The sequence below is a fragment of the Dysidea avara genome, chromosome 4 (assembly GCF_963678975.1).
Source record: "Dysidea avara chromosome 4, odDysAvar1.4, whole genome shotgun sequence".
In the NCBI taxonomy this organism is placed as follows: domain Eukaryota; kingdom Metazoa; phylum Porifera; class Demospongiae; order Dictyoceratida; family Dysideidae; genus Dysidea; species Dysidea avara.
This window is the reverse complement of record NC_089275.1, coordinates 29,443,447-29,465,999: the sequence shown is the minus strand read 5'-3', so window position 1 is coordinate 29,465,999 and position 22,553 is coordinate 29,443,447. Positions and strand designations below refer to the sequence as shown.

General features: G+C 37.6%; 1 protein-coding gene across 1 annotated transcript in view; it reads right to left on the bottom strand.

The window, feature by feature from the left end:
- LOC136254617 (titin-like) overlaps window positions 1–22,553 on the bottom strand; it is a 170,671-nt gene that overhangs the window by 46,888 nt on the left and 101,230 nt on the right. Inside the window, exons 46-54 of the mRNA XM_066047361.1 lie at window positions 21,862–22,197; window positions 18,357–18,692; window positions 16,467–16,802; window positions 14,069–14,404; window positions 13,824–14,015; window positions 12,686–12,793; window positions 12,488–12,627; window positions 236–349; window positions 85–151 (exon numbers count right to left, since the gene is read on the bottom strand). Of these exons, the coding sequence (XP_065903433.1) occupies window positions 85–151; window positions 236–349; window positions 12,488–12,627; window positions 12,686–12,793; window positions 13,824–14,015; window positions 14,069–14,404; window positions 16,467–16,802; window positions 18,357–18,692; window positions 21,862–22,197 (1,965 nt within the window). The remainder of the gene's footprint in view (window positions 1–84; window positions 152–235; window positions 350–12,487; window positions 12,628–12,685; window positions 12,794–13,823; window positions 14,016–14,068; window positions 14,405–16,466; window positions 16,803–18,356; window positions 18,693–21,861; window positions 22,198–22,553) is intronic.

Sequence of the window (22,553 nt, the reverse complement as noted above, 5' to 3'; positions counted from 1 at the left end):
CTGCTCATCACCACAATTCTAAAACATAGTTTTCCTATTACAGTGTATTTACATGTATGTATACAGAATCATATGAAATATTACTTCCTTGTGGAATAATCAAATTATCACTGGTAGCAGGTCCACTGCCATTTATGGTTGAAGCTGTTATCTGTATTTAAGACAAATTAAGTATAATGATTGACATAAATTTAAAAAAAACTGATAAACAGATCTAGAATTAGTATGCATGTACCTGGAAAGTGTAGTTACTGTTAGAAACAAAGCGATTGGTTGTGGTAGTATCAGTGATGTTAGAGGAATGGTTGAGACTAAATGGTCCAATAGGTTCTGCTACAATTTCTCCATCCTAACATAATATATACAAAAAATGAAGAGCATTCATTTTATAACAAAAGAGCCTTTTATTACTGTTCTACTACAAGTATAATGGTGGCTACAGCGTAATAGGTAAAAACTGTAATTGGATTGAGAAAAACTATTCTGACCTGCATGTTAGTAGTTTTAAGGTAAATTATTTAAAACATTAAAGCTATTGTAGAGTAGCAGTACATGCATATATGCAGGGCGTAGCCAGAACCTGGGCCATCCAGGCATCAATAATTCGAGATACACTAATAGAGCAGTCAGATCAAGATAAATCAGTCTCAGTTATAAATAAGGAGGTGAAGTTGGTGGAGGGGGAAGATCAAGGGCATAGCCAGGAGGGGGGTTGGGTCGGACAAACCCCCCTTTCAGAGGCAGAATCTTTTAAAACTAAAAAATCACATCAAATCTTACAGCCCTGGAGCTGTCCGGTAGCTACTTGCACACTAGCACTCCTCTGTATTACTCCTGAGGGTCGCATTGCATTAATGCAGTTGCTGAACAAATCATCGAGATCTATTACATCACATGATCAGTAGCGCATGTGATGCATGGTGGAAATGGCGAAAGTGTTGATTGGTTGAGGCAGACATATTACAAGGTAGCAGCTGCGATAAACTTGAATGGTCGTGTTATACATGTGTCTGGTGAGCACAAACTGTGAATAGTTGATGTATAAATTATATTTATCTGATGAATGGTTTGTTTATTTGTCACATGTTGCGGGCATGTGATGTCTCGAATACATTGGTGTACAAGCCAAGTCAAGTTACTGACCATCAACAGGAGGGCCGACCAAGAATAATGTATACCCGGAAGGAAGTATTGCCAACTAAACGACTCTGAGTGTGGAGGGTTCCCGTGTGCTAGAAAATTTGTTGGCTGTCACGGTCTGGAAGTGAAGATTAAGTTAGCATTAGCTAGCTACAATAGGTTTATAGTTTCTATAAGCTGCATAAACAGCAGTGTGTAGGTTTTAGCTAGCTAGATGCACAAACGGCACCTTTTAATGTTACTGCCTAAGGGCACATTTTGTGTATGTATCATTTTCGTTCAGACGTGGTCTAGGGGGAAGCACCCAGGACTTCCCCAAGAACATTACACTTGACTTTCTTTTGGTCTTTAGCTTACAACTAGGCCCTGGCATCACCAAAAGTCTGGCTACGCTCCTGCATATATGAGTCAGTTCTCATTCACATGAGCCCTGTAATAACAAAGAGGTGAATAATAGTTCACTCCAAATCAAGACACACGGTAATGTGTCGTGCGGCCCAAGAAGCCGGCGCGCAACCCCCGTGAGTATATTGACAGGAAGAAAGAAAACGCAATTGTCGCACCTTCGTAGCTCTGTGCTGCCTTGATGAAACAAGACGATTTTTGCTGTGAACACTCCCTTTAACTTCAGCACTCCACATTCCAAATTTGAGCGAAATCGCTTCAGGCGTTCCCGAGATATGCGACTTCAAAAATTGGCTTAGTTTCTTGGTTTATTTTTCTTCTTATTTTTCTTCCTCTTTTCGCACACTTACAAAAACTGCTATAAAACGCGAACGCCATATCCGATTGCCTTGACATTTGGCACACAGAAGGGGGGTATAAAGGCGCATCTCGGCACCAACTTTGGCTAGAATACGATAAACAGGCAAAGAATTATGAGCAATTATTCACTAAAAATAACACCAATATGTTGTCACGCCTACAGGGTAAACCGCGTAAGGGAAGAAGCTGAAAATCGGTCGGTGAATAGGTTAACTATTAAACCTCAAACCTTTTGTGGTTTGAAAGGAATCGAGCTAAAAACCAGGAAGATACAATGAAAAAACCAACAGTATGTAACAATTACGCAATCGAGATTAGCTAATAAAAAACGACTGTTTTCCACGCCTACCAGATAAACCGCTTGGGCTAATGCTTTGAAAATTGCTGTACAGATGGAGTAATCATCTTAGAAAGGCTCTTCAATGGTGTAGAAGAATCAGACTTAAAGCCACGGAGTTATAACACGAAATCCAACTTGGTGTAGTAAGTGCGAGATCAAGATACTCTAATAGAGCAGTCATCCTAATACAGCAGTCACCCTGAAGAGAATTCAAGAGATCAGCTAGAAACAAGTAACCTGTATAGAGATCAGCTACAAACAAGTCACCCTGTAGAGAGATCAGCTACAAACAATTCACCCTGTAGAGAGATCAGCTAGAAGTAGGGAGTTCATGCAACTATGGAAAGAGATAGTTCAGCTAGATGAAATCACCTTGTAGAGTTTAACTACAAAGAAACCACCAGGTAGAGAGTTCAGCTACAAACAAATCGTCCTGTAGAGAGATCAATAGAAGAAGTTACTTTGCAGAGAGTTCAGCTACAAAGAAACCATCATGTAGAGAGATCAGCTACAAACAAATTTCCCTGTAGAGAGATCAGCTAGAAGAAGTTACCTTGTAGAGAGTTCAGTTAAAAAGAAACCATCATGTAGAGAGTTCAGCTACAAACAAATCACCTATAGAGAGATCAGCTAGCAGAAGTTTCCTTGTAGAGAGTTCAGCTACAAACAAATCACCCTGTAGAAAGATTAGCTAGAAGAAGTCACCTTGTAGAGAGTTCAGCTACAAACAAATCACCCTGTAGAAAGATCAGCTAGAAGAAGTCACCTTGTAGAGAGTTCAGCTACAAACAAATCACCCTGTAGAAAGATCAGCTAGAAGAAGTTACCTTGTAGAGAGTTCAGTTACAAAGAGACCACCATGTAGAGAACTCAGCTACAAACAAATCGCCCTGTAGAGATATCAATAGAAGAAGTTAACTTGCAGAGAGTTCAGCCACAAAGAAACCATCATGTAGAGAGATCAGCTACAAACAAATTTCCCTGTAGAGAGATCAGCTAGAAGAAGTTACCTTGTAGAGAGTTCAGTTAAAAAGAAACCATCATGTAGAGAGTTCAGCTACAAACAAATCACCTATAGAGAGATCAGCTAGAAGAAGTTTCCTTGTAGAGAGTTCAGCTACAAACAAATCACCCTGTAGAAAGATCAGCTAGAAGAAGTCACCTTGTAGAGAGTTCAGCTACAAAGAGACCACCATGTAGAGAATTCAGCTACAAACAAATCGCCCTGTAGAGATATCAATAGAAGAAGTTAACTTGCAGAGAGTTCAGCCACAAAGAAACCATCATGTAGAGAGATTAGCTACAAACAAATTTCCCTGTAGAGAGATCAGCTAGAAGAAGTTACCTTGTAGAGAGTTCAGTTAAAAAGAAACCATCATGTAGAGAGTTCAGCTGCAAACAAATCACCTGTAGAGAGTTCAGCTACAAACAAATTTCCCTGTAGAGAGATCAGCTAGAAGAAGTTACCTTGTAGAGAGTTCAGTTAAAAAGAAACCATCATGTAGAGAGTTCAGCTACAAACAAATCACCTATAGAGAGATCAGCTAGAAGAAGTTTCCTTGTAGAGAGTTCAGCTACAAACAAATCACCCTGTAGAAAGATCAGCTAGAAGAAGTCACCTTGTAGAGAGTTCAGCTACAAAGAGACCACCATGTAGAGAATTCAGCTACAAACAAATCGCCCTGTAGAGATATCAATAGAAGAAGTTAACTTGCAGAGAGTTCAGCCACAAAGAAACCATCATGTAGAGAGATTAGCTACAAACAAATTTCCCTGTAGAGAGATCAGCTAGAAGAAGTTACCTTGTAGAGAGTTCAGTTAAAAAGAAACCATCATGTAGAGAGTTCAGCTGCAAACAAATCACCTGTAGAGAGTTCAGCTACAAACAAATTTCCCTGTAGAGAGATCAGCTAGAAAAAGTTACCTTGTAGAGAGTTCAGTTAAAAAGAAACCATCATGTAGAGAGTTCAGCTGCAAACAAATCACCTGTAGAGAGTTCAGCTACAAACAAATCTCCCTGTAGAGAGATCAGTTAGAAGAAGTTTCCTTGTAGAGAGTTCAGCTACAAACAAATCACCCTGTAGAAAGATCAGCTAGAAGGAGTCACCTTGTAGATAGTTCAGCTACAAACAAATCACCCTGTTGAAAGATCAGCTAGAAGAAGTCACCTTGTAGAGAGTTCAGCTACAAACAAACCACCATGTAGAGAGTTCAGCTAGAAGAAGTTACCTTGTAGAGAGTTCAGCTACAAAGAAACCATTCTGTAAAGAACTCAGCTGCAAACAAATCACCTGTACAGAATTCAGCCACAAACAAATTGCCCTGTAGAAAGATCAGTTAGAAGAAGTTACCTTGTAGAGAGTTCAGCTACAAATAAACCATTCTGTAAAGAGCTCAGCTGCAAACAAATCACCTGTACAGAATTCAGCTACAAACAAATCACCCTGTAGAGAGAGCAGCTAGAAGAAGTCACCTTGTAGAGTGTTCAGTTACAAAGAAAGCACCATGGAGAGTTATGTGATAAATATATGTATTATATATATAATTTGTACATTTACTGATAAAATCAGAAATATCTAAAGTACATCTGCTTCATCTTTTCTTCTTCCTGTGGCAAAGAAAAAAATATAGGTTAAAAAAGTCCCAAAGCCGGCCATAGGCCGGCTTTGGGGTATGCAAATACAAAAAGAAGTGAAATCTAATCCAAAACAGCCAAGCTGTAAAAAAAGTGTGCGGCCCTCAAAAAGGCTATGGTGAAAAAAGATGTGAAATCCAAGGTGGCGGCCAAGAAATGGCTGTGATGGTAGGTTAATGGTAAAAATTTTAATAACGACAATTCAGGTGAATTTGAAATTTTAATACTGACAATTCAGGTGAATTTTGTGCCAATTGACCAAGCGGCACTAAAATTCACCTGAATTGTCGTTATTAAAATTTTTACCATTAACCTACCATCACAGCCATTTCTTGGCCGCCACCTTGGATTTCACATCTTTTTTCACCATAGCCTTTTTGACAGCTTGGCTGTTTTGGATTAGATTTCTTTATACTTGAACAAGTACATATGTTTTTATGTTTTAAACATGTTGGCACACCTAAATCATCCATAGTAAATGCATGGGATATTATCAAAGCCTCAAACAGGTAACTCAGTTCATATCAAAGTGCTTTTAATCACCAATTGTGGATTTAACAGTGCTACTAAAACTTTACGTCTGTGTAGCTGGCCAATGTAACAAGAATTATTAATTAACAATGAAATGGGGGTTCAAGTGTACGTGAGCAGAATACAGTGTGGTTTCTCTTTCAGTGTATACTAGTGCTATACTGATGTCTGCTGAAGCCATGTTTACTTGTACCATAGTTCAGTTTTGATCTTCATCACACATCCCAGTTCTTGAAAACAGTCTCTGCAGCTCAAAAGTAATATTTTAATAATTTCACTAATTAGCAAGATTATTTGGTTTTCTCATAATGCACAAACAATTTGAATATTAATGTAACTACAACTTATCATTATGTTACAAAAAAAAACAAACAAGTTATTCTGTTACTTCTAAAAACCAGATGCTGAGTAAATACTATTCTTGAATATAACTGTCTTTGTAAATAAACACACACAGCATGCTATTAATTTATTTCTTGCGTTGTTTTGTAGCAATACATACAGTACATTACAATTAAACGTATTTTATAATTCACCAATTATTTCATAATTAATCAATGTTATGAATTGCTAAGGAAGTGCAACTTGAGCAAACCATTTTAAACCACAATTTATGTACAGAAGCAATTTCTTAACTGTTTTATAGTTTGTCTATCATGTTTTCATATGTATGCACAGTGGCAGAGCAAGTAGTTGATATGAGGGGGGCTGACCAGGGTATAGAATCTCTGGCAGCAGGAAGTCTGGGGGCAATCCCCCAGAAGCTATAGCCAAAATAGCTTTCACAATGTCTCAAAGTTCACTAAAATTAATTTATAGCAATTTTATAGGTACAATTTAAAGCATTTTAACTAAAACACCAAATTTTGGTCAAAACTATTTAAAACAGGCTATTTGCAGTTAATAAAAACTTTTTGGCAAAGCTTTTAGCTGTTGACTACAGAGTTAATGAACATATAGCATTTATAAGCAGTACAAAATCTAAAGCCACCTGGAAATACTTGATACGGTGGTAAAACACCAACTCTTAAAGTAAGAGGTACCTGGTTCGATTCCTGCTGTAGGTAACTTTTTTTTTTAAACTACTTTTAGGAACACGTTTTTATGAAGGCCTTGACTGCTTTATTAGGGTATTTGAACGTTCTATTAGAGTATATGGATCTTTTATCACGGTTTTCAGCCCCACTCCAAGAAGGATGATTCGGCATGATATCATTCTAAGGGGGGCTTCAGCCTACTAGCCCCGCCATTTCTGCCACCTATGTGTATGCAAATCCTCTACACAAAGCCCTATGGCTACTGTTAATAATTTATTTTCATTTGCATACAAAGAGTATACATGTATGTCCCCTTTCAACTCATGAAGATACACCATTCCTGGTAGCGTACTAGGCCTGTTTTTCAGTCATTATATGGTTTCAGTTACCATCTACACCCCCCTTCAAGTAAACATGATGAAAACAGAAAGTTAAACTTTAATACAGTACGTATTAACAACCTTTAGACTATGATATAGCTCATTTAGAGGGTTACTAAATCACTTAGTCACCTGACATGCTCATTTAGTCACCTACACATGTTCATTTAGTAACCCGCCTTCAGGCAATTTTGTACGTGAAAAATAATTATAACACGAAAGGTACACTGGAGTACTTGATAATACTATAATACAATTCTTCTCCGTGTTCTGCGAATAATTCTGGAGAAATAGTAGACTAAGCGGCATATCTACTATAGCTCTAGCTGTTACTCTGGTTACCGGTCGAATAATTATTTTTGTGGGCGCTGTAAGGACTTCAGGAAGAAACCGTTCTGCTGTTCTGCATTGCTCTTTCATGCCACCCTAATGTTCTGGCTATAAAGGTATGTACTTTAAACCATAGTCTAAATAAGTTAGACACCGCGACCAACGGGAACTAAGCGATTTAGTAACCCCTCTGGTCCTTAGTAGCGCCCTCGCTGCGCTCGGGACGCTACAGCCTCGGGCCATCAGGGTTACTAAATCGCTTAGTTCCCTTGGTCTTGGTGTCTAACTATTATTTATTCATTGAATGAAGGTGTATTTTCTATCTAATCAAAAACAGCCAAGCTGTAAAAAAGGGTGCGGCCCCTAAAAAGGTCAAGGTGAAAAAAGATGTGAAATCCAAGGTGGCGGCCAAGAAATGGCTGTGATGGTAGGCTAATGGTAAAAATTTTATTAACGACAATTCAGGTGAATTTTGTGCCAAGACCAAGCGGCACCAAATTCACCTGAATTGTCGTTATTAAAACGGCACAGAATTCACCTGAATTGTCGTTATTAAAATTTTTACAATTAACCTACCATCACAGCCATTTCTTGGCCGCCACCTTGGATTTCACATCTTTTTTCACCTTGACCTTTTTAGGGGCCGCACCTTTTTTTACAGCTTGGCTGTTTTTGATTAGATATCACTTCTTTTTGTATTTGTATACCCCAAAGCTGGCCATAGGCTGGCTTTGGGGCTTTTTCAACCTATCCTATTTCTTTACCACAGGAAGAATAAAAAGACAGAGCAGATTTTTAATACTTCAACTGTTTTTGATTTTATCAGTAATTACATAAATATATTTATTACATGTCTATTATTCCCTACTGGATAACTTGTTCGCAGCTGATCTTTCTACTAAGGGACTTGAAATGTAGCTAAACTCTCTACAGGGTGATTTGTTTGCATCTGAACTCTCTACAGGGTGATTTGTTTGTAGAAGAACTCTCTACAGGATAGTTTCTTTGTCGCTGAACTCTCCACAAGGTGACTTGTTTCTAGCTGGCTCTCTACAAGATGACTTCCTCTAACTGATTTCTCTACAAGGTGACTTGTATCTAGCTGAACTATCTACAGGATGATCTGTTTGTAACTGAAATCTCTACAGGGTGACTTGTTTCTAGCTGATCTCTCTATAGGGTAACTTATTTCTAGCTGAACTCTCTACAGAGTGGGTTCTTTGTAGCTGAACTCTCTACAAGATCACTTCTTCTAGCTGATCTCTCTATAGGGTGACCTGATCTCTCTGTAGGGTGACTTTATCTAGCTGAACACTCTACAGGGTGATTTGTTTGTAGCTGAACTCTCTACAGGGTAATTTATTTGCAGCTGAACTATATGCAGGATGATTTGTTTGTAGCTGAACTCTCTAAAGGATGGTTTCTTTGTAGCTGAACTCTCTACAAGGTGACTTGTTTCTAGCTGATCTCTCTACAGGGTGACTTGTATAGCTGAACTCTCTACAGGGTGATCTGTTCATAGCTGAACTCTCTGGGTGATTTGTTTGTAGCTGAACTCTCTACAGGATGGTTTCTTTGTAGCTGGTCTCTACAAGGTGACTTGTTTCTAGCTGATCTCTCTACAAGGTGACTTCTCCTACTACAGGGTGACTTGTATCTATAGCTGAACTATCTACAGGATGATGATCTGTTTGTAGCTGAAATCTCTACAGGGTGATGTGTTTGTAGCTGAATTCTCTACAGGATGACTTGTTTCTACATATAGCTGATCTCTGTATAGGGTAACTAGTTTCTAGTTGAACTCTCTACAGAGTGGGTTCTTTGTTGCTTAACTCTCTACAAGGTGACTTCTTCTAGCTGACCTCTGTATAGGGTAACATGATGTCTCTGCAGGGTGACTGTTATCTTGCTGAACACTCTACAGGGTGATTTGTTTGTATCAAAACTATCTATAGGGTGATTTTTTTATACCTGAACTTTCTACAGGGTGATTTGTTTGTACCTGAACTCTCTACAGGGTGATCTGATCTCTCTACAGGGTGATTTGTTTGTAGCTGATTTCTCTACAGGGTAATTTGTTTGTAGCTTAAACTCTCTACAAGGTGAATGGTTTGTAGCTGAACTCTCTACAGGGTGATTTGTTTGTAGCTGAACTCTCTACAGGGTGATTTATTTGTAGCTGATCTCTCTACAGGGTGATTTGGTTGTAGCTGATCTCTCTACAGGGTGATTTTGGTTGTAGCTGAACTCTTCAGAGGGTGAATTGTTTGTAGCTGAACTCTCTACAGGGTGATTTGTTTGTAGCTGAACTCTCTACAGGGTGATTTATTTGTAGCTGATCTCTCTACAGGGTGATTTGGTTGTAGCTGATCTCTCTACAGGGTGATTTTGGTTGTAGCTGAACTCTCCAGAGGGTGAATTGTTTGTAGCTGAACTCTCTACAGGGTGATTTGTTTGTAGCTGAACTCTCTACAGGGTGATTTATTTGTAGCTGATCTCTCTACAGGGTGATTTGGTTGTAGCTGATCTCTCTACAGGGTGATGTGTTTGTAGCTTAACTCTCTACAAGGTGATTTGTTTGTAGCTGAACTCTCTACAGGGTGATTTGGTTGTAGCTGAACTCTCCAGAGGGCGAATTGTTTGTAGCTGAACTCTCTACAGGGTGATTTGTTTGTAGCTGATCTCTCTACAGGGTGATTTATTTGTAGCTGATCTCTCTACAGGGTGATTGGTTGTAGCTGATCTCTCTACAGGGTGATGTGTTTGTAGCTGATCTCTCTACAGGGTGATGTGTTTGTAGCTGATCTCTCTACAGGGTGATTTGTTTGTAGCTGATCTCTCTACAGGGTGATGTGTTTGTAGCTTAACTCTCTACAGGGTGATTTGGTTGTAGCTGAACTCTCCAGAGGGTGAATTGTTTGTAGCTGAACTCTCTACAGGGTGATTTGTTTGTAGCTGAACTCTCTACAGGGTGATTTATTTGTAGCTGATCTCTCTACAGGGTGATTTGGTTGTAGCTGATCTCTCTACAGGGTGATTTGATTGTAGCTGATCTCTCTACAGTGGGTGATTTGTTTGTAACTGAAACCTCTACAGGTTGATTTGTTTGTAGCTGAAGTCTCTACACGGTGTTTTGTTTGTAGCTGATCTCTCTACAGGGTAATTTGTTTGTAGCTGAACTCACTGCAAGGTGATTTGTTTGTAGCTGATCTCTTTACAGGGTGATTTGCTTGTAACCGAATTCCCTATATTGTGTCTAGTTTCTAGCTGATCTCTCTACAGGTTGATTTATTTGTAGCTGAACTCTCTACAGGATTGTTTCTTTGTCACTGAACTCTCTACAAGGTGACTTGCTTCTAGCTGATCTCTGTAGACGGTGACTTCTTCTAGCTGATCTCTCTACAGGGTGACTTGTATAGCTGAATTCTCTACAGGGTGATCTGTTCATAGCTGAACTCTCTACAGGTTGATTTGTTTGTAGCTGAAATCTCTTGTTTCAAACTGATTTCACTGTAGGGTAACTTGTTTGTAGCTGAACTCTCTACAGGATGGTTTCCTTGTAGCTGAACTCTCTACAGAGTGATTTTTTTGTAGCTGAACTCTATATAGGGTGATTTGTATGTACCTGAACTTCTACAGGGTGATTTGTTTATAGCTGAACACTCTGCAGGGTGATTTGTTTGTAGTTGATCTTTCTACAGGGTTTCTTTGCAGCTGAGATCTCTACAGGGCAACTTCTTCTAACTGAGCTCTCTCTTGTTTCTAGCTGTTCTCTCTACAGAGTAATTTGCTTGTATAGCTGAACTCTTTACAGGTGGTTTTTTGGTTGCTGAACTCTCTACACTGTGACTTGTTTGTAGCAAAATTCTCTACAGAGTGACTTGTATGTAGCTGAATTCTCTACAGAGTGACTTACTTGTAGCTGAACATTGTATAAACTATAAAGTGACTTGTCTGTAATTGAAATCTCTACAGGGTTACTTGTTTGCAGCTGGTCTCTATAGGTTAACTTGTTTGTATAGATGAATTCTCTACAGGGTAGTTTCTTTGTAGCTGAACTCTCTCCACAGTGACTTGTTTGTAGCTGAACTCTCTAGAGAGTGTAGCCAAACTCTCCACAGGGTGCATGACTTGTTTATAGCTGAACTCTCTTCAGTGTGACTTGTAATGTTCTGATTCTTCTGAATCACTACAGCGATATATCTGTAGCTGAACTCTCTATAGGGTGACTTGCTTCTTGCTGAACTGTCTATAAGATTAACTGTTTGCAGCTGAACTCCCTACAGAATAACTTGCAATGTAATATAATTCTATAATGGAGTAAATAAATTAGCTGAATGCTCTATTAGGGTGACTGTTCTATTAGAGTATCTCGATCTCGCATATGTTACACGTAGTTGGTTTTGGAATCATAACTCAGTGGTTTGTAATCCAATTCTTCTGTACTACTGCAAGGACTTTCTATGATGATTATCCCAGCTACACACCGATTTTCAGCTCACTGCTCTAAGTGGTTTGCCTAGTAGGCGTGAAAACTAATAGGTTTTTATTCATAAAAATCGATCGCGTAATTGTGACACAGGTTGGGTTTTGTGTCATATCTCGATGGCCTTTAACTGGATTCCTTTCAAACCACATAAAGGCACTCCTACGATAGTTACTACATCTACATAGCAATTATCAGGTCATTCCTTCAAGCGGTTTACCCTGTGGGCGTGACAGACCTTCGACCTTATTTTACTCAAATAATCGGTCATAACTCGGTGAATGTTCATTGGATTCCTACCAAACGTGGTACTGGGATCCGCCTTAATGAGCCCTTTGAGTGTGCCACATTTCAGCCCGATTGGAGCACGAATTCGTGTTTTACGGCGGATTTTGCAAAGTGTGTGAAAAGAAGAAGTAGAAGAAAAAAACGAAGAAAAAAAACCCAAACTTTGGCCGATCGTATCTCGGAAATGGATGGAGCGATATTCTTCAGATTTGGAATGTGGACTCCCCTACCTAGCTGGCACTTCTGTAGCAACTTTGGTTTCAATCGGATAAGGAATCACGGAGCTACAAAGGTGTGAAAATCGCGTTTACTTTCTTCCTGTAAATATACTCACGGTGTGGCGCGCCGGCTTCTTGGGCCGCATGACACACTACCGTGTGTCTTGATAGCCTGTTTGCTCACGTGAGTATTGGAGAGACATACCTACATGCAGACACTCAGACACACGGTTTTAGCCAAACCAATTTCAGTACACCAGGCGCATTACCACAGCCGGCCTTTAGCTGGCTGTGGGCGTGCACCAGGCTTTAAAAAACACTGCATTGGATCACTCACCATCAGACTCAGCCTAGTTCCATTGTATGTGATAGTGTAGAATAGGATAACTCCATTAGGTGAAGCGGGTGGTCGCCATGATAATTGTACAGTGGCATGGTTGAGTACTTGCACTGTGAAGTTCTCAGGAGGCCCAGGGACTACATAGATTTGGGTATAATTCACATGATGTGATAATTAAAACATGTAGAAACTAACCATTTGGTAAAGTTCTCACTACAACTGGAGATGAGGTAGCATTATCACTAGTACCAACTGATGTGTATGCTGATATGGTGACTGACACAACACCAAACTGCCTTAATCCTGTGAACATCAAGAACACACACTGTATTGTTTTGTTTACTATCTAGGAAACATACAGTGTAGTAAATTAAAGCTAATCAGTCTTCAAACCCCATAAATTTACTATCCGACAATTGGCACAACTTTACTGTAAATCCCTTGATGTATGTTCAATGATCTACTGTACGACAATTCTTTGTTTCATTATAGCAGCATTTGGCTGTTCTATTAGAGTATGCTGATACTGCTTTTTGTGTAAGATGTTCAAGGATGGGCAGGACCACTGTTTCAGATATCTACATACATCAATGCATCCAAAGCAGGTACAGTAGATAAGTGGTGATTACCAGAGCACCCACTTTAATCTTACGAAGCCATTGAGTAACCACAAACAGGTTTGAAGCTTCCTATGAATAAATTACTGACGAAAGGAAATATAGCAATTCTGTGATAAAATTCAGCAAATGTTAAAGACCACATTCATGCAACATTGTAAAGGAAAGTTTGCTTACAGCTGGTAAGAATGATGAAGTAAAAGTTTCAATGGCTCGGTTGGACTGTTATGGCAGTGATTAAATGCCCTGGTAACTTGGGATAGGATAGCCTATATTTTCTTTGATAAATTCATTATCTATAAAGCCATCGTACAAAGGTATAATAAAGCAATCAACTACATGTTTTATTTCTTGTGAAAATCATATGCAAATATTCTGCCACCTTAATGCTGTCTATTATTGTGAATAGCTGTACAGCAACAACTGACAAAGACTACCTTTAAAACCAAGTAATTAAAAATGCACTCTTAACTACACGTAAAGTATTATGCTGTTATCACATTACAGTTTACAGCACATACGTATATACCAAAAGTTATATTTATAGTAGTCCCTCTATTATCCAAGCCCTGGGTTTAATTATTGTAATAGAATGCACACATTACACAAAATACTCTAATAGAACAGTCTTTGTAGTGTTCAGATAACAGAATGTTTTGGTTAATCAATGGCCGGATAATGTAAGGACCATGAGTGTACAATATCAGGAACTGTACCTGTGATGGTGGTATTAGTATAACCCATAACTAGGACACTGGTACTATTATCATCTTGAAGATCAACTACTGATATATTGTAAGAAATAATCAGTCCATTTTGATCAGTAACAATGGGTGGCCTCCAACTAACAAATATTGATGTGGAGTTGACAGCAAAAACACTAACATTCTGTGGTGGAGCTGATGGAACTATAATCAATAGTTTATGATATAAAAGTAACATCACTTAATTGAGTACTCACCATCCTCCAGTGTCATCACAGTAATGGGATCACTAAATGGACCTATTCCTACTACAGTAGCTGCTGCTATTCTAACAGTGTAGTTGTAACTAGGATGTAATACGTCAATTAATTGTGTACGTCCTTCTGAAACATCATATGTTCTGTTGAAATTTTCTCCCATTGGTGAGTCTAGTATTCCATTGTCTAAATATAGTATCTGGGTTTCCATGGAAATCACATGGTATTGAACAAGCAGTCCATTTTGTTCTTCTAATGAAGGTGGTTCCCATGACAATGTAATAGTACTAGATGACTCCACAGACAAACTGATATTTATAGGGACCTCAGTGGGAACTGTGCACAAGAAGAGTCACACATACTGATCTGTTTAAAGTCACCCGACACTGTTTATTTGACACAAGTACTAATGATACCTGTTTGGTATAACAAACTATTTCAACTTAAAGATAATACACTGTAGTTTGGTAAGATGACTGAGTAGTCATATCTGAAAGACAATTTTACTGTTTTTCTTACACAAACCCTAAACTCATTACTTATAATAACTCCACAGTGCAAGTTTATTTGTGACCATCTCTGGAAAACCGGTCTTATCGCCTATTTAAACATGATGAGAAATGCCAGGTTTGTTTTGTAGCTTAACAATTATTGAAGCCATGTATGTGTACCAAAATGTCACACATTTTACATCAATTCCCTGCCTATCAGAACATCCACTGTACAATTAGTCAACAGCTACAGCAAGTTTCCCACCATTTTAGATAGCTTTTAACTCAAGGGGTGGACTGTACATCAGGCTAGCTCCAATAGGGGTGGTGTGAGGGGGATGGATGGCAGGTAGAAGTTTGTTTACAAAATTAAAGAGGAATGTATATGGAGGTATTAGGCCAAACTATGGCTAAACCTGACTGAAATGTAAGGAAATTTACAGCAAAGGTCATTATTCAACACAACAGAGCTGTTCAGTGACATACAGCCATCCCCAAGCTGGCTAGGGCCCTAGCCCATATGTATGGCTCACTACTGGGCTTAGAAAAGCCCATGCAGACTACTCAAGCATCGCTGATTTTGACAGTGAAAATTGATAGTGGATAGATGTAGCTTTGTGTTCTTGTTGAAAAATTAAACCTGCTGTCAAGAAATAAGACCAGTTTTCCCAGATCCAGTCACATTTTATTATTAGTGGATACAGAAGGCATTATATATACAAGAATTCTCCCAGGAAGTTAACAGACACTCTATGTGTCTAATTGTAGTACTTAGTTTTAGAGTTTGAGCATCATGAAATTCATGATTATAGATACACAAAATTAGTCCAGGATTAGTCCTTTATGCCCTAAAAATTTCACCACTAAAGTTTTGATGCATTTTTATTTGTTTATGCATAGCTAATTTATTATTGTTTTTCATAAAGTCAATTCAGAGCATCTTATCTAAGTAACACATACACACATTAATGAAAATCTTCCACAATAAAAAAATTGTACGTATCTGCCAAAGACTCAATACAACACACATACATGCATACATATTGATAAACATCATAAACTAGCTAAGTACTATAGCATGTACGTGTTGAGCTGAATCCTGGATTGTTGATTAAGAAGCCATACAAGATGATAGAAGATGATAATAGATGATGATAGAAGATGATAATAAAAGACAATGGGCATCTGTGTGGTAAATGTGAAGTAAAATACATGTTGTTTGGCTCACTTGCAGGCACACCAATGCTGCATAACAGATTTTAAGCTGTTATAATTTGTGTTTTTCCTCTTTTGAGGATGAAGAAGTTTTTTCCCTGAACATAGGTAGGCCATTATATCTTTTAAATACAATACAACAGTGGCCCTAGTTCTTCTACTCATGCAACTCTGTTTTACACACACACAAAAACTGTTCATTTTTCTTGTAAAAGTGTATTACAGCCCCTTTACATAACAGATAGTGAAATCATTCCTATTGAGGGCGGGAGTGTGATGTCTGGCTTCACCACAAACAAGTGTGAACATGAACACCAAAGGGCCATGCTTTAGAGGCTTCCCCATTGAAAATGTATGGCAAAACTTTACAGAGTTATAACTGGAGCGTCTTACATTTGAATGAAGCACTTTCAATATATTTTTAGCAGTTTGAGAGGCTCTACCTAACGAGCAATACAGGAAGCCCGTGCAATGTAAGAATTGAAAGTTATTAATCATTTTTGAGGATTCAGCTCAACGCGTACACACTATATCACTACAAAATTATTGTTTTCTACCAGACATGTAGTTGATGTTCATGCACAGTTTGCCTAGAAATCAAGTGTGATATACCTACGTATGTACACCAATACATTGTTTCTATAAAATCCTGTTCACATACAGCACTAGCAAATATAGACAAATATGCTTACCATCCTCCAGTGTCATCACAGTAATAGGATCACTAAATGGACCTATTCCTACTACAGTAGCTGCTGCTATTCTAACAGTGTAGTTGTAACTAGGATGTAACATGTCAATCAGTTGTCTACGTCCTTCTGAAACATTGTATGTTCTGTTGAAATTGTCTCCCATTGGTGAGTCTAGTGTTCCATTGTCTAAATATAGTATCTGGGTTTCCATGACAATCAAATGATATCGAACAAGTCGTCCATTTTGTTCTTCTACTGAAGGTGGTTCCCATGATGTTGTAACACAGCGTGATGAGTTGACAAGTAAACTTACATTCAATGGAACTTCAGTGGGAACTACGAAAAATAGAAGCCAAAAAAGCTACAGTTAACATGAAAAATGAAATGTAGAACCACAAACAATAGAAATGGTCAAAGTCCTTATTTTGAAAACACCTTGTGAAGGAATAACTAGCTATGTAGCACATTAATATAGTTTAAAGTGTTTATATAACAAACTACCATACATCTCATAGAGGCAGATCTACTGTATGTTGGATTTTGTGGTTTCACTCAAAACACTCTTGCTCAATAGAAGGCTAGCTAGCTCTGTACTTTTATGATTGCTGTTCCTTAATAGCCATAATGGATATTTCAGCAGTATGCATTTGCACTTCAATAACATCTATTAAAGTAAACCCTCATAAGCCTTTCCTTTACCTATTTTAAAAATGATCATGATACTCTAACTGAGGAAGCAAAGCTACCATTTGTCCTATCATTAGAATTAAATTTATTGAGATTATAAACAAAAGTAGCTTACTATAATCTCAAGCATGCATGCCTCCAGACCCAATCATCTTTTAATCTCTTAACTAGCCCCTAAAAACATAAACTGGTTGTTCTCTCACATTCTTCGAATTCCATTTTATTGCTTCTCTGTTATCTATAATAACAAAGGAGTGTACAGCAAAGATTTAGCATTCTATGATGAATAGTCTTGGAGTTACAGAGACAGACAGTTGAAGCAACAATAGGTTTGATTAGTACAGCAACAATACAACAATGTATTACAGGCACTTATTTAATCAATCAGAACTCGTGACTGAAACAAGCAGTAAAGACAGAATTTGCCTCAAGCTGTTCAATATGTCCATCAAGATATAATGTTTTCCTTCATGTGGACAAACAGCAAGGCTACTCCAACACAGAAATGATGACAGTAAATTTTATTTCTATTGCATTGTAAATAAGCATCCATATTAACTCACGTACCTTTTGTTGTACAAACATGATACAAAGAGTTTCTTATTCAGGTAAATCCAATGGTATAAGGTTTCATTGATTTGAACTTTTTTCAGTGTATACTGATGTGATTAAACACATGCAAATATTTATATATTTTTATCCAGCACATTTCAATACATTTTTATAGCAAAAGAGAATGGTCACTCACGCATGCATACATGCACTCGTGCACACACATACACACACATACACATACGTACACATACGCACGCACACACACACAACATATACATAATATAAAATATATGTTGATATCAATGTAGCAACCACATACATATGATGGGTTGGTCTAACAAACTGCAAGGAAGGTAACAAGTAATTAAATTTTATTCATCAATTACAGAGGCAAATTTCATGTAAGAAACATAATACAATAAGTTTGTAATGGATGAATTAATCATAAAGGGCACATTACAAGTGTAAGGCTAACTGTACATTCATTAAAAGCTTACATGACATAATTTTACAATCTCATCATACGTATACACACATTAACTTCTATTGTCAAGGGACTACCTTTAATAGCATTGTGAAAGTTGATAATCATGATTAGGCAGTTGAAAATATATTACATAGTATGTAAGTTAAATGCAATATACTCACCATCCTCCTGTGTCATCACAGTAATGGGATCACTAAATGGACCTAGTCCTACTACAGTAGCTGCTGCTATTCTAACAGTGTAGTTGTAACTAGGGTGTAACATGTCAATTGATTGTGTATGTCCTTCTGAAACATTATATGTTCTGTTGAAATTCATTCCCATTTGTGAGATTACTGTTCCATTGTCTAAATATAATATCTGAGTTTCCATGACAATCACATGATATTGAACAAGTAGTCCATTTTGTTCTTCTAGTGAAGGTGGTTCCCATGACAACATAAGGCTGTATGCTGACTGGACATTCAAAGTGACATTTAGTGGTTCCTCCCTTGGAGCTATAGACAGAAAAACGAAATCATTTCGTTTATCATTTCTGCCAAGACAACTTTGTTACAACAAATTCCTCACAAAATAAGCTGACAGTAATTACATCTATCTGCACAAGACAAATACAAGTGTAGGTGCAAATATATCTTATAGGTAGTTTGTTTGAACTCTTTGTATGGCATTTTTTTACACAGTGATATTCTTCTCACTGCCAAATTTGTATAGAGACTTCAATCTACTGTAAGTATGCATGTAGATAATATGGACGAGGCCATCGATTTGCAGCATACAAAAGTGTTACTGTAACCTATGTAATCCATCTCCTTACTGTTTCTCTTCATTGGTAGTGCCAATGTCACTTCCAAAGAATCATCCACAACATTTATTATCGACCATCAAAAAGTGTGTGATGATGATGATGTCATCTTTCCCACAATCATGCTTGAGGGACCAGTTATTCTTGTTCCTGTTCACTTAAGGGTGTGACCATTACAGGATAAGCGCAGGGGCTATTAAAATATTTGACAGAAGCTACATAGCACTTAGAAAGATGCTACAGGAATTTATAACCATATGGCAGTTGTGGCAGTGAGTGGGATAAATCAGACCCACTGCTGCACTTCAGTGTGAAAATATCAATGCTAATAATTATATCTATGGTGACTAAAAATTCAACAGCTTAACTACTTAAGTCTTGCAAGTATGTACAAGATCACCTATCTCTAATATCTACTACACTTTTCAAAAACACATAATATTAGTAATCAAATTTATGAATAAAACAAAGTGCCACACTAGGAGAAAGCAACATTTCAGCTTTTGACAGAAACATGGCAGTGGTGTTTACTTTGTGTTTATCTTATGGTAATTAAGGATATCATCATTTTCAGCATTTCTTAGCCACCACATGATTTCACAACCTTTTCATCTAGTTTTTGCTTTTGAAAGGCCACATCCTTTTCACCATTGGCTATTTAACATGGATATCAATTCTTTATGAGCAACAAAGATTGTGGCTGGCTTTGGGGCTTGCTTTGACCCACATCTTCTCCCTTACAGGCACAGTGATGAATGACTGCTACAGTTGTATTGTTTGTTGAGCTTTTAAAAATTGTAACACATTGATGGATCACTGTTTAGACTTTCTAAACATACATAAAATGCTAGAAAAACGTAGTAGTGCTTTCATTGCTAGCTATGTTTACTTAACTAGAGCTCATTTGTATCATTGAAATGAAGCAAGGTAGGTGACTTTCAGCAATGGCTAACGAAGTAAGTGTTTAGGTGACTATAGTATGTACACATTGAGCTGAATCCTCAAAACATTTAATAACTCAGGGATGCAATTACACATGATCTTGAAATTTGGCACACTTGTAGTACTGCTTGACCTGCTACAAATATTTCAGTTCAAAAGCCTGACATAACATTTATGACTAATCAAAATTTTCACCATACATTTTCTATGGGAAAGCCACAAAAGTGCAGTGTCCATTGTAATATTTTCCCGAACTGTTAATGAAGCCAAACTGTACATCTCTGTTGTTGACACCTTTGCTGTCACCATTAATCATCTGGTTGGCTGAAATGTTTACTTTCTTGAGAAATAATCCACTTTTAATTTTTTTAGCTGTTTTTCAGGATTCTGAGGTCCGTGGAACAAATCCCAGGCAACTTTTTCCTAATGTAATTCGTGAATAGTTTCTAAATTCAGGGTGACTGCTCTATTAGAGCATCCGACCTTCAATGTTTTATTTGTTTGGTTTTTGTTTTGTGGTTTTCTACAATAGTTACTCTAATTTCTTTCAAGCAACAAAGCTGGAGCTACTGTATGTTGAATGCTTTATCTAAAGACTACTTTTCAAATAATTTTCCTTCATGCTCTATCTTTTATCAGTGACAAAAACCAATATTTTAATGCAAATCATCATCCATAACTCTATGTATAGGTTAGGAACCTCAACCGAGGCTCTTCGTGGTTTCTAAAACACAAAGAGCCGAGGGCGTAGTTCCTAACCAACTTAGAAAATGCAGGCATTGTATATATTGGTATGTAGGTGGAACCATTGTGGGATTGAGTTATATGTCGTTTCAAAATCGTCACAGTGTTAAAACAAGTTATGCGACCAGAGAGAAGATTGAACGTGTTTTCGAATTAAAGCTTGTAGCTAGCTACATTACCGCTGCTTCTGTTAGCTGGTGGATCAAACAAAGAGTGATAGCTACTGTGACAATAAAGTTAAAGCCAGCACTACCAAGGGTTTAAGTAAGTGGTAACACTGTGGTCAATGGTTAATAATACTTGGTCTGGTGCTAGGCCTTCTGTGACTAAGCCAGTATATACACAGTTTCACACCTACATAACTTTCTTTACAAGAAACAAATAAACATTCTACAAGGAAGCTTACCTATTTATTTCTTTTAATAGGGAGTCCGCTTAAAGTATAGTAAAAGCATATTAAACAGGCTTGAAACACTGACGGGCATTAAATAAAACTCTGTTATATTTCGGGAATTCTCCGTTTATGATAGCAAACGTACTTGCAACGTTATAGTCTAGCTCCCATAATCGAATTGGCGTAGGTGTGCTTATAAATGGAATGGAGTAGGTGAAGCTCTGTTGGTCTATAGGCTATTAGCCTGTATATGCTTTGCAGAGCATGCATAGCAAATCAATGATCGAAAGTGAGATTTGCAATGCTGAGGTCTATCTGCTAGCAGGTTTCTAACTAAGTTAGTTAGAGACCTGCTAGCAGGTTTCTAACCATTTTAGAAACCTTCTAGCAGGTTTTTTCATGGTTTTTAAAGACCTCATTATCTGCCAAAGATCAAAGCATACTATGCATAGCATTTTCTAAGAATGTTTATCAAATTTACATCAAGCACAGTACATCTAGTTGCCATTATAAATTCCCAAACTTCAAGGTGATGAATTAATTACACAATTTCATTTTATATAGAGTGATTGTGTATGTTGCACAAAAGAAGGAGAAGAACTCAAACACACAGCAAGAAAACCTAAACTTTGTATCTTGAGAATGGGCTGTGTAATTTGATAAAAACCTAGTGTATGGCTCTAGTGAGCAGAGTAGGGGCCATGTAATAATATGTGTGCATGAAAATTGCACTATTGTGTGTCTTGATTTAGGAAAAGTCACACAACCAAATAATACTCACCATCTTCCAGTGTCATCACTGTAATGGGATCACTAAATGGACCTATTCCTACTACAGTAGCTGCTGCTATCCTAACAGTGTAGTTGTAACTAGGATGTAACATGTCAATCAATTGTGTACGTCCTTCTGAAACATTATACGTTCTGTTGAAATTAACCCCCATTTGTGAGATTACTGTTCCATTGTTTAAATATAGTATCTGAGTTTCCATGACAATCACATGGTATCGAACAAGTACACCATTTTGTTCTTCCACAGAAGGTGGTTCCCATGACAGCATAATGCTCTGAGATGAGGTAACGGTCACGGTAACATTTGATGGAATTTCATCGGTAACTGTGTAAAAGACAAAACATAAAATATTCATCTATTGCATACTTCATTCACTTTATCTATACAATACAATAATGATATAGAATTCCATAACAGCACATTATAATATCCATTACACTTATAGCAGCCTAAATTGTACATTACTTTCAGATGTGAATTTCTAAAGTAACTCTCAAAGTTTCAAAAGGATAGCATATAGGGGCTTAGCCAGGATGCATCAAAGGGTGGTGCAATAATAATATGTAGCACTGAGTCACCAGATGCTGGGGTCTGGGAAGTGCAGTCCCCAACCACTAAGAAACCATGAATAAATTAATTCAACAAAATAATGGGTATAATTTATAGTTAGTATAGTAATG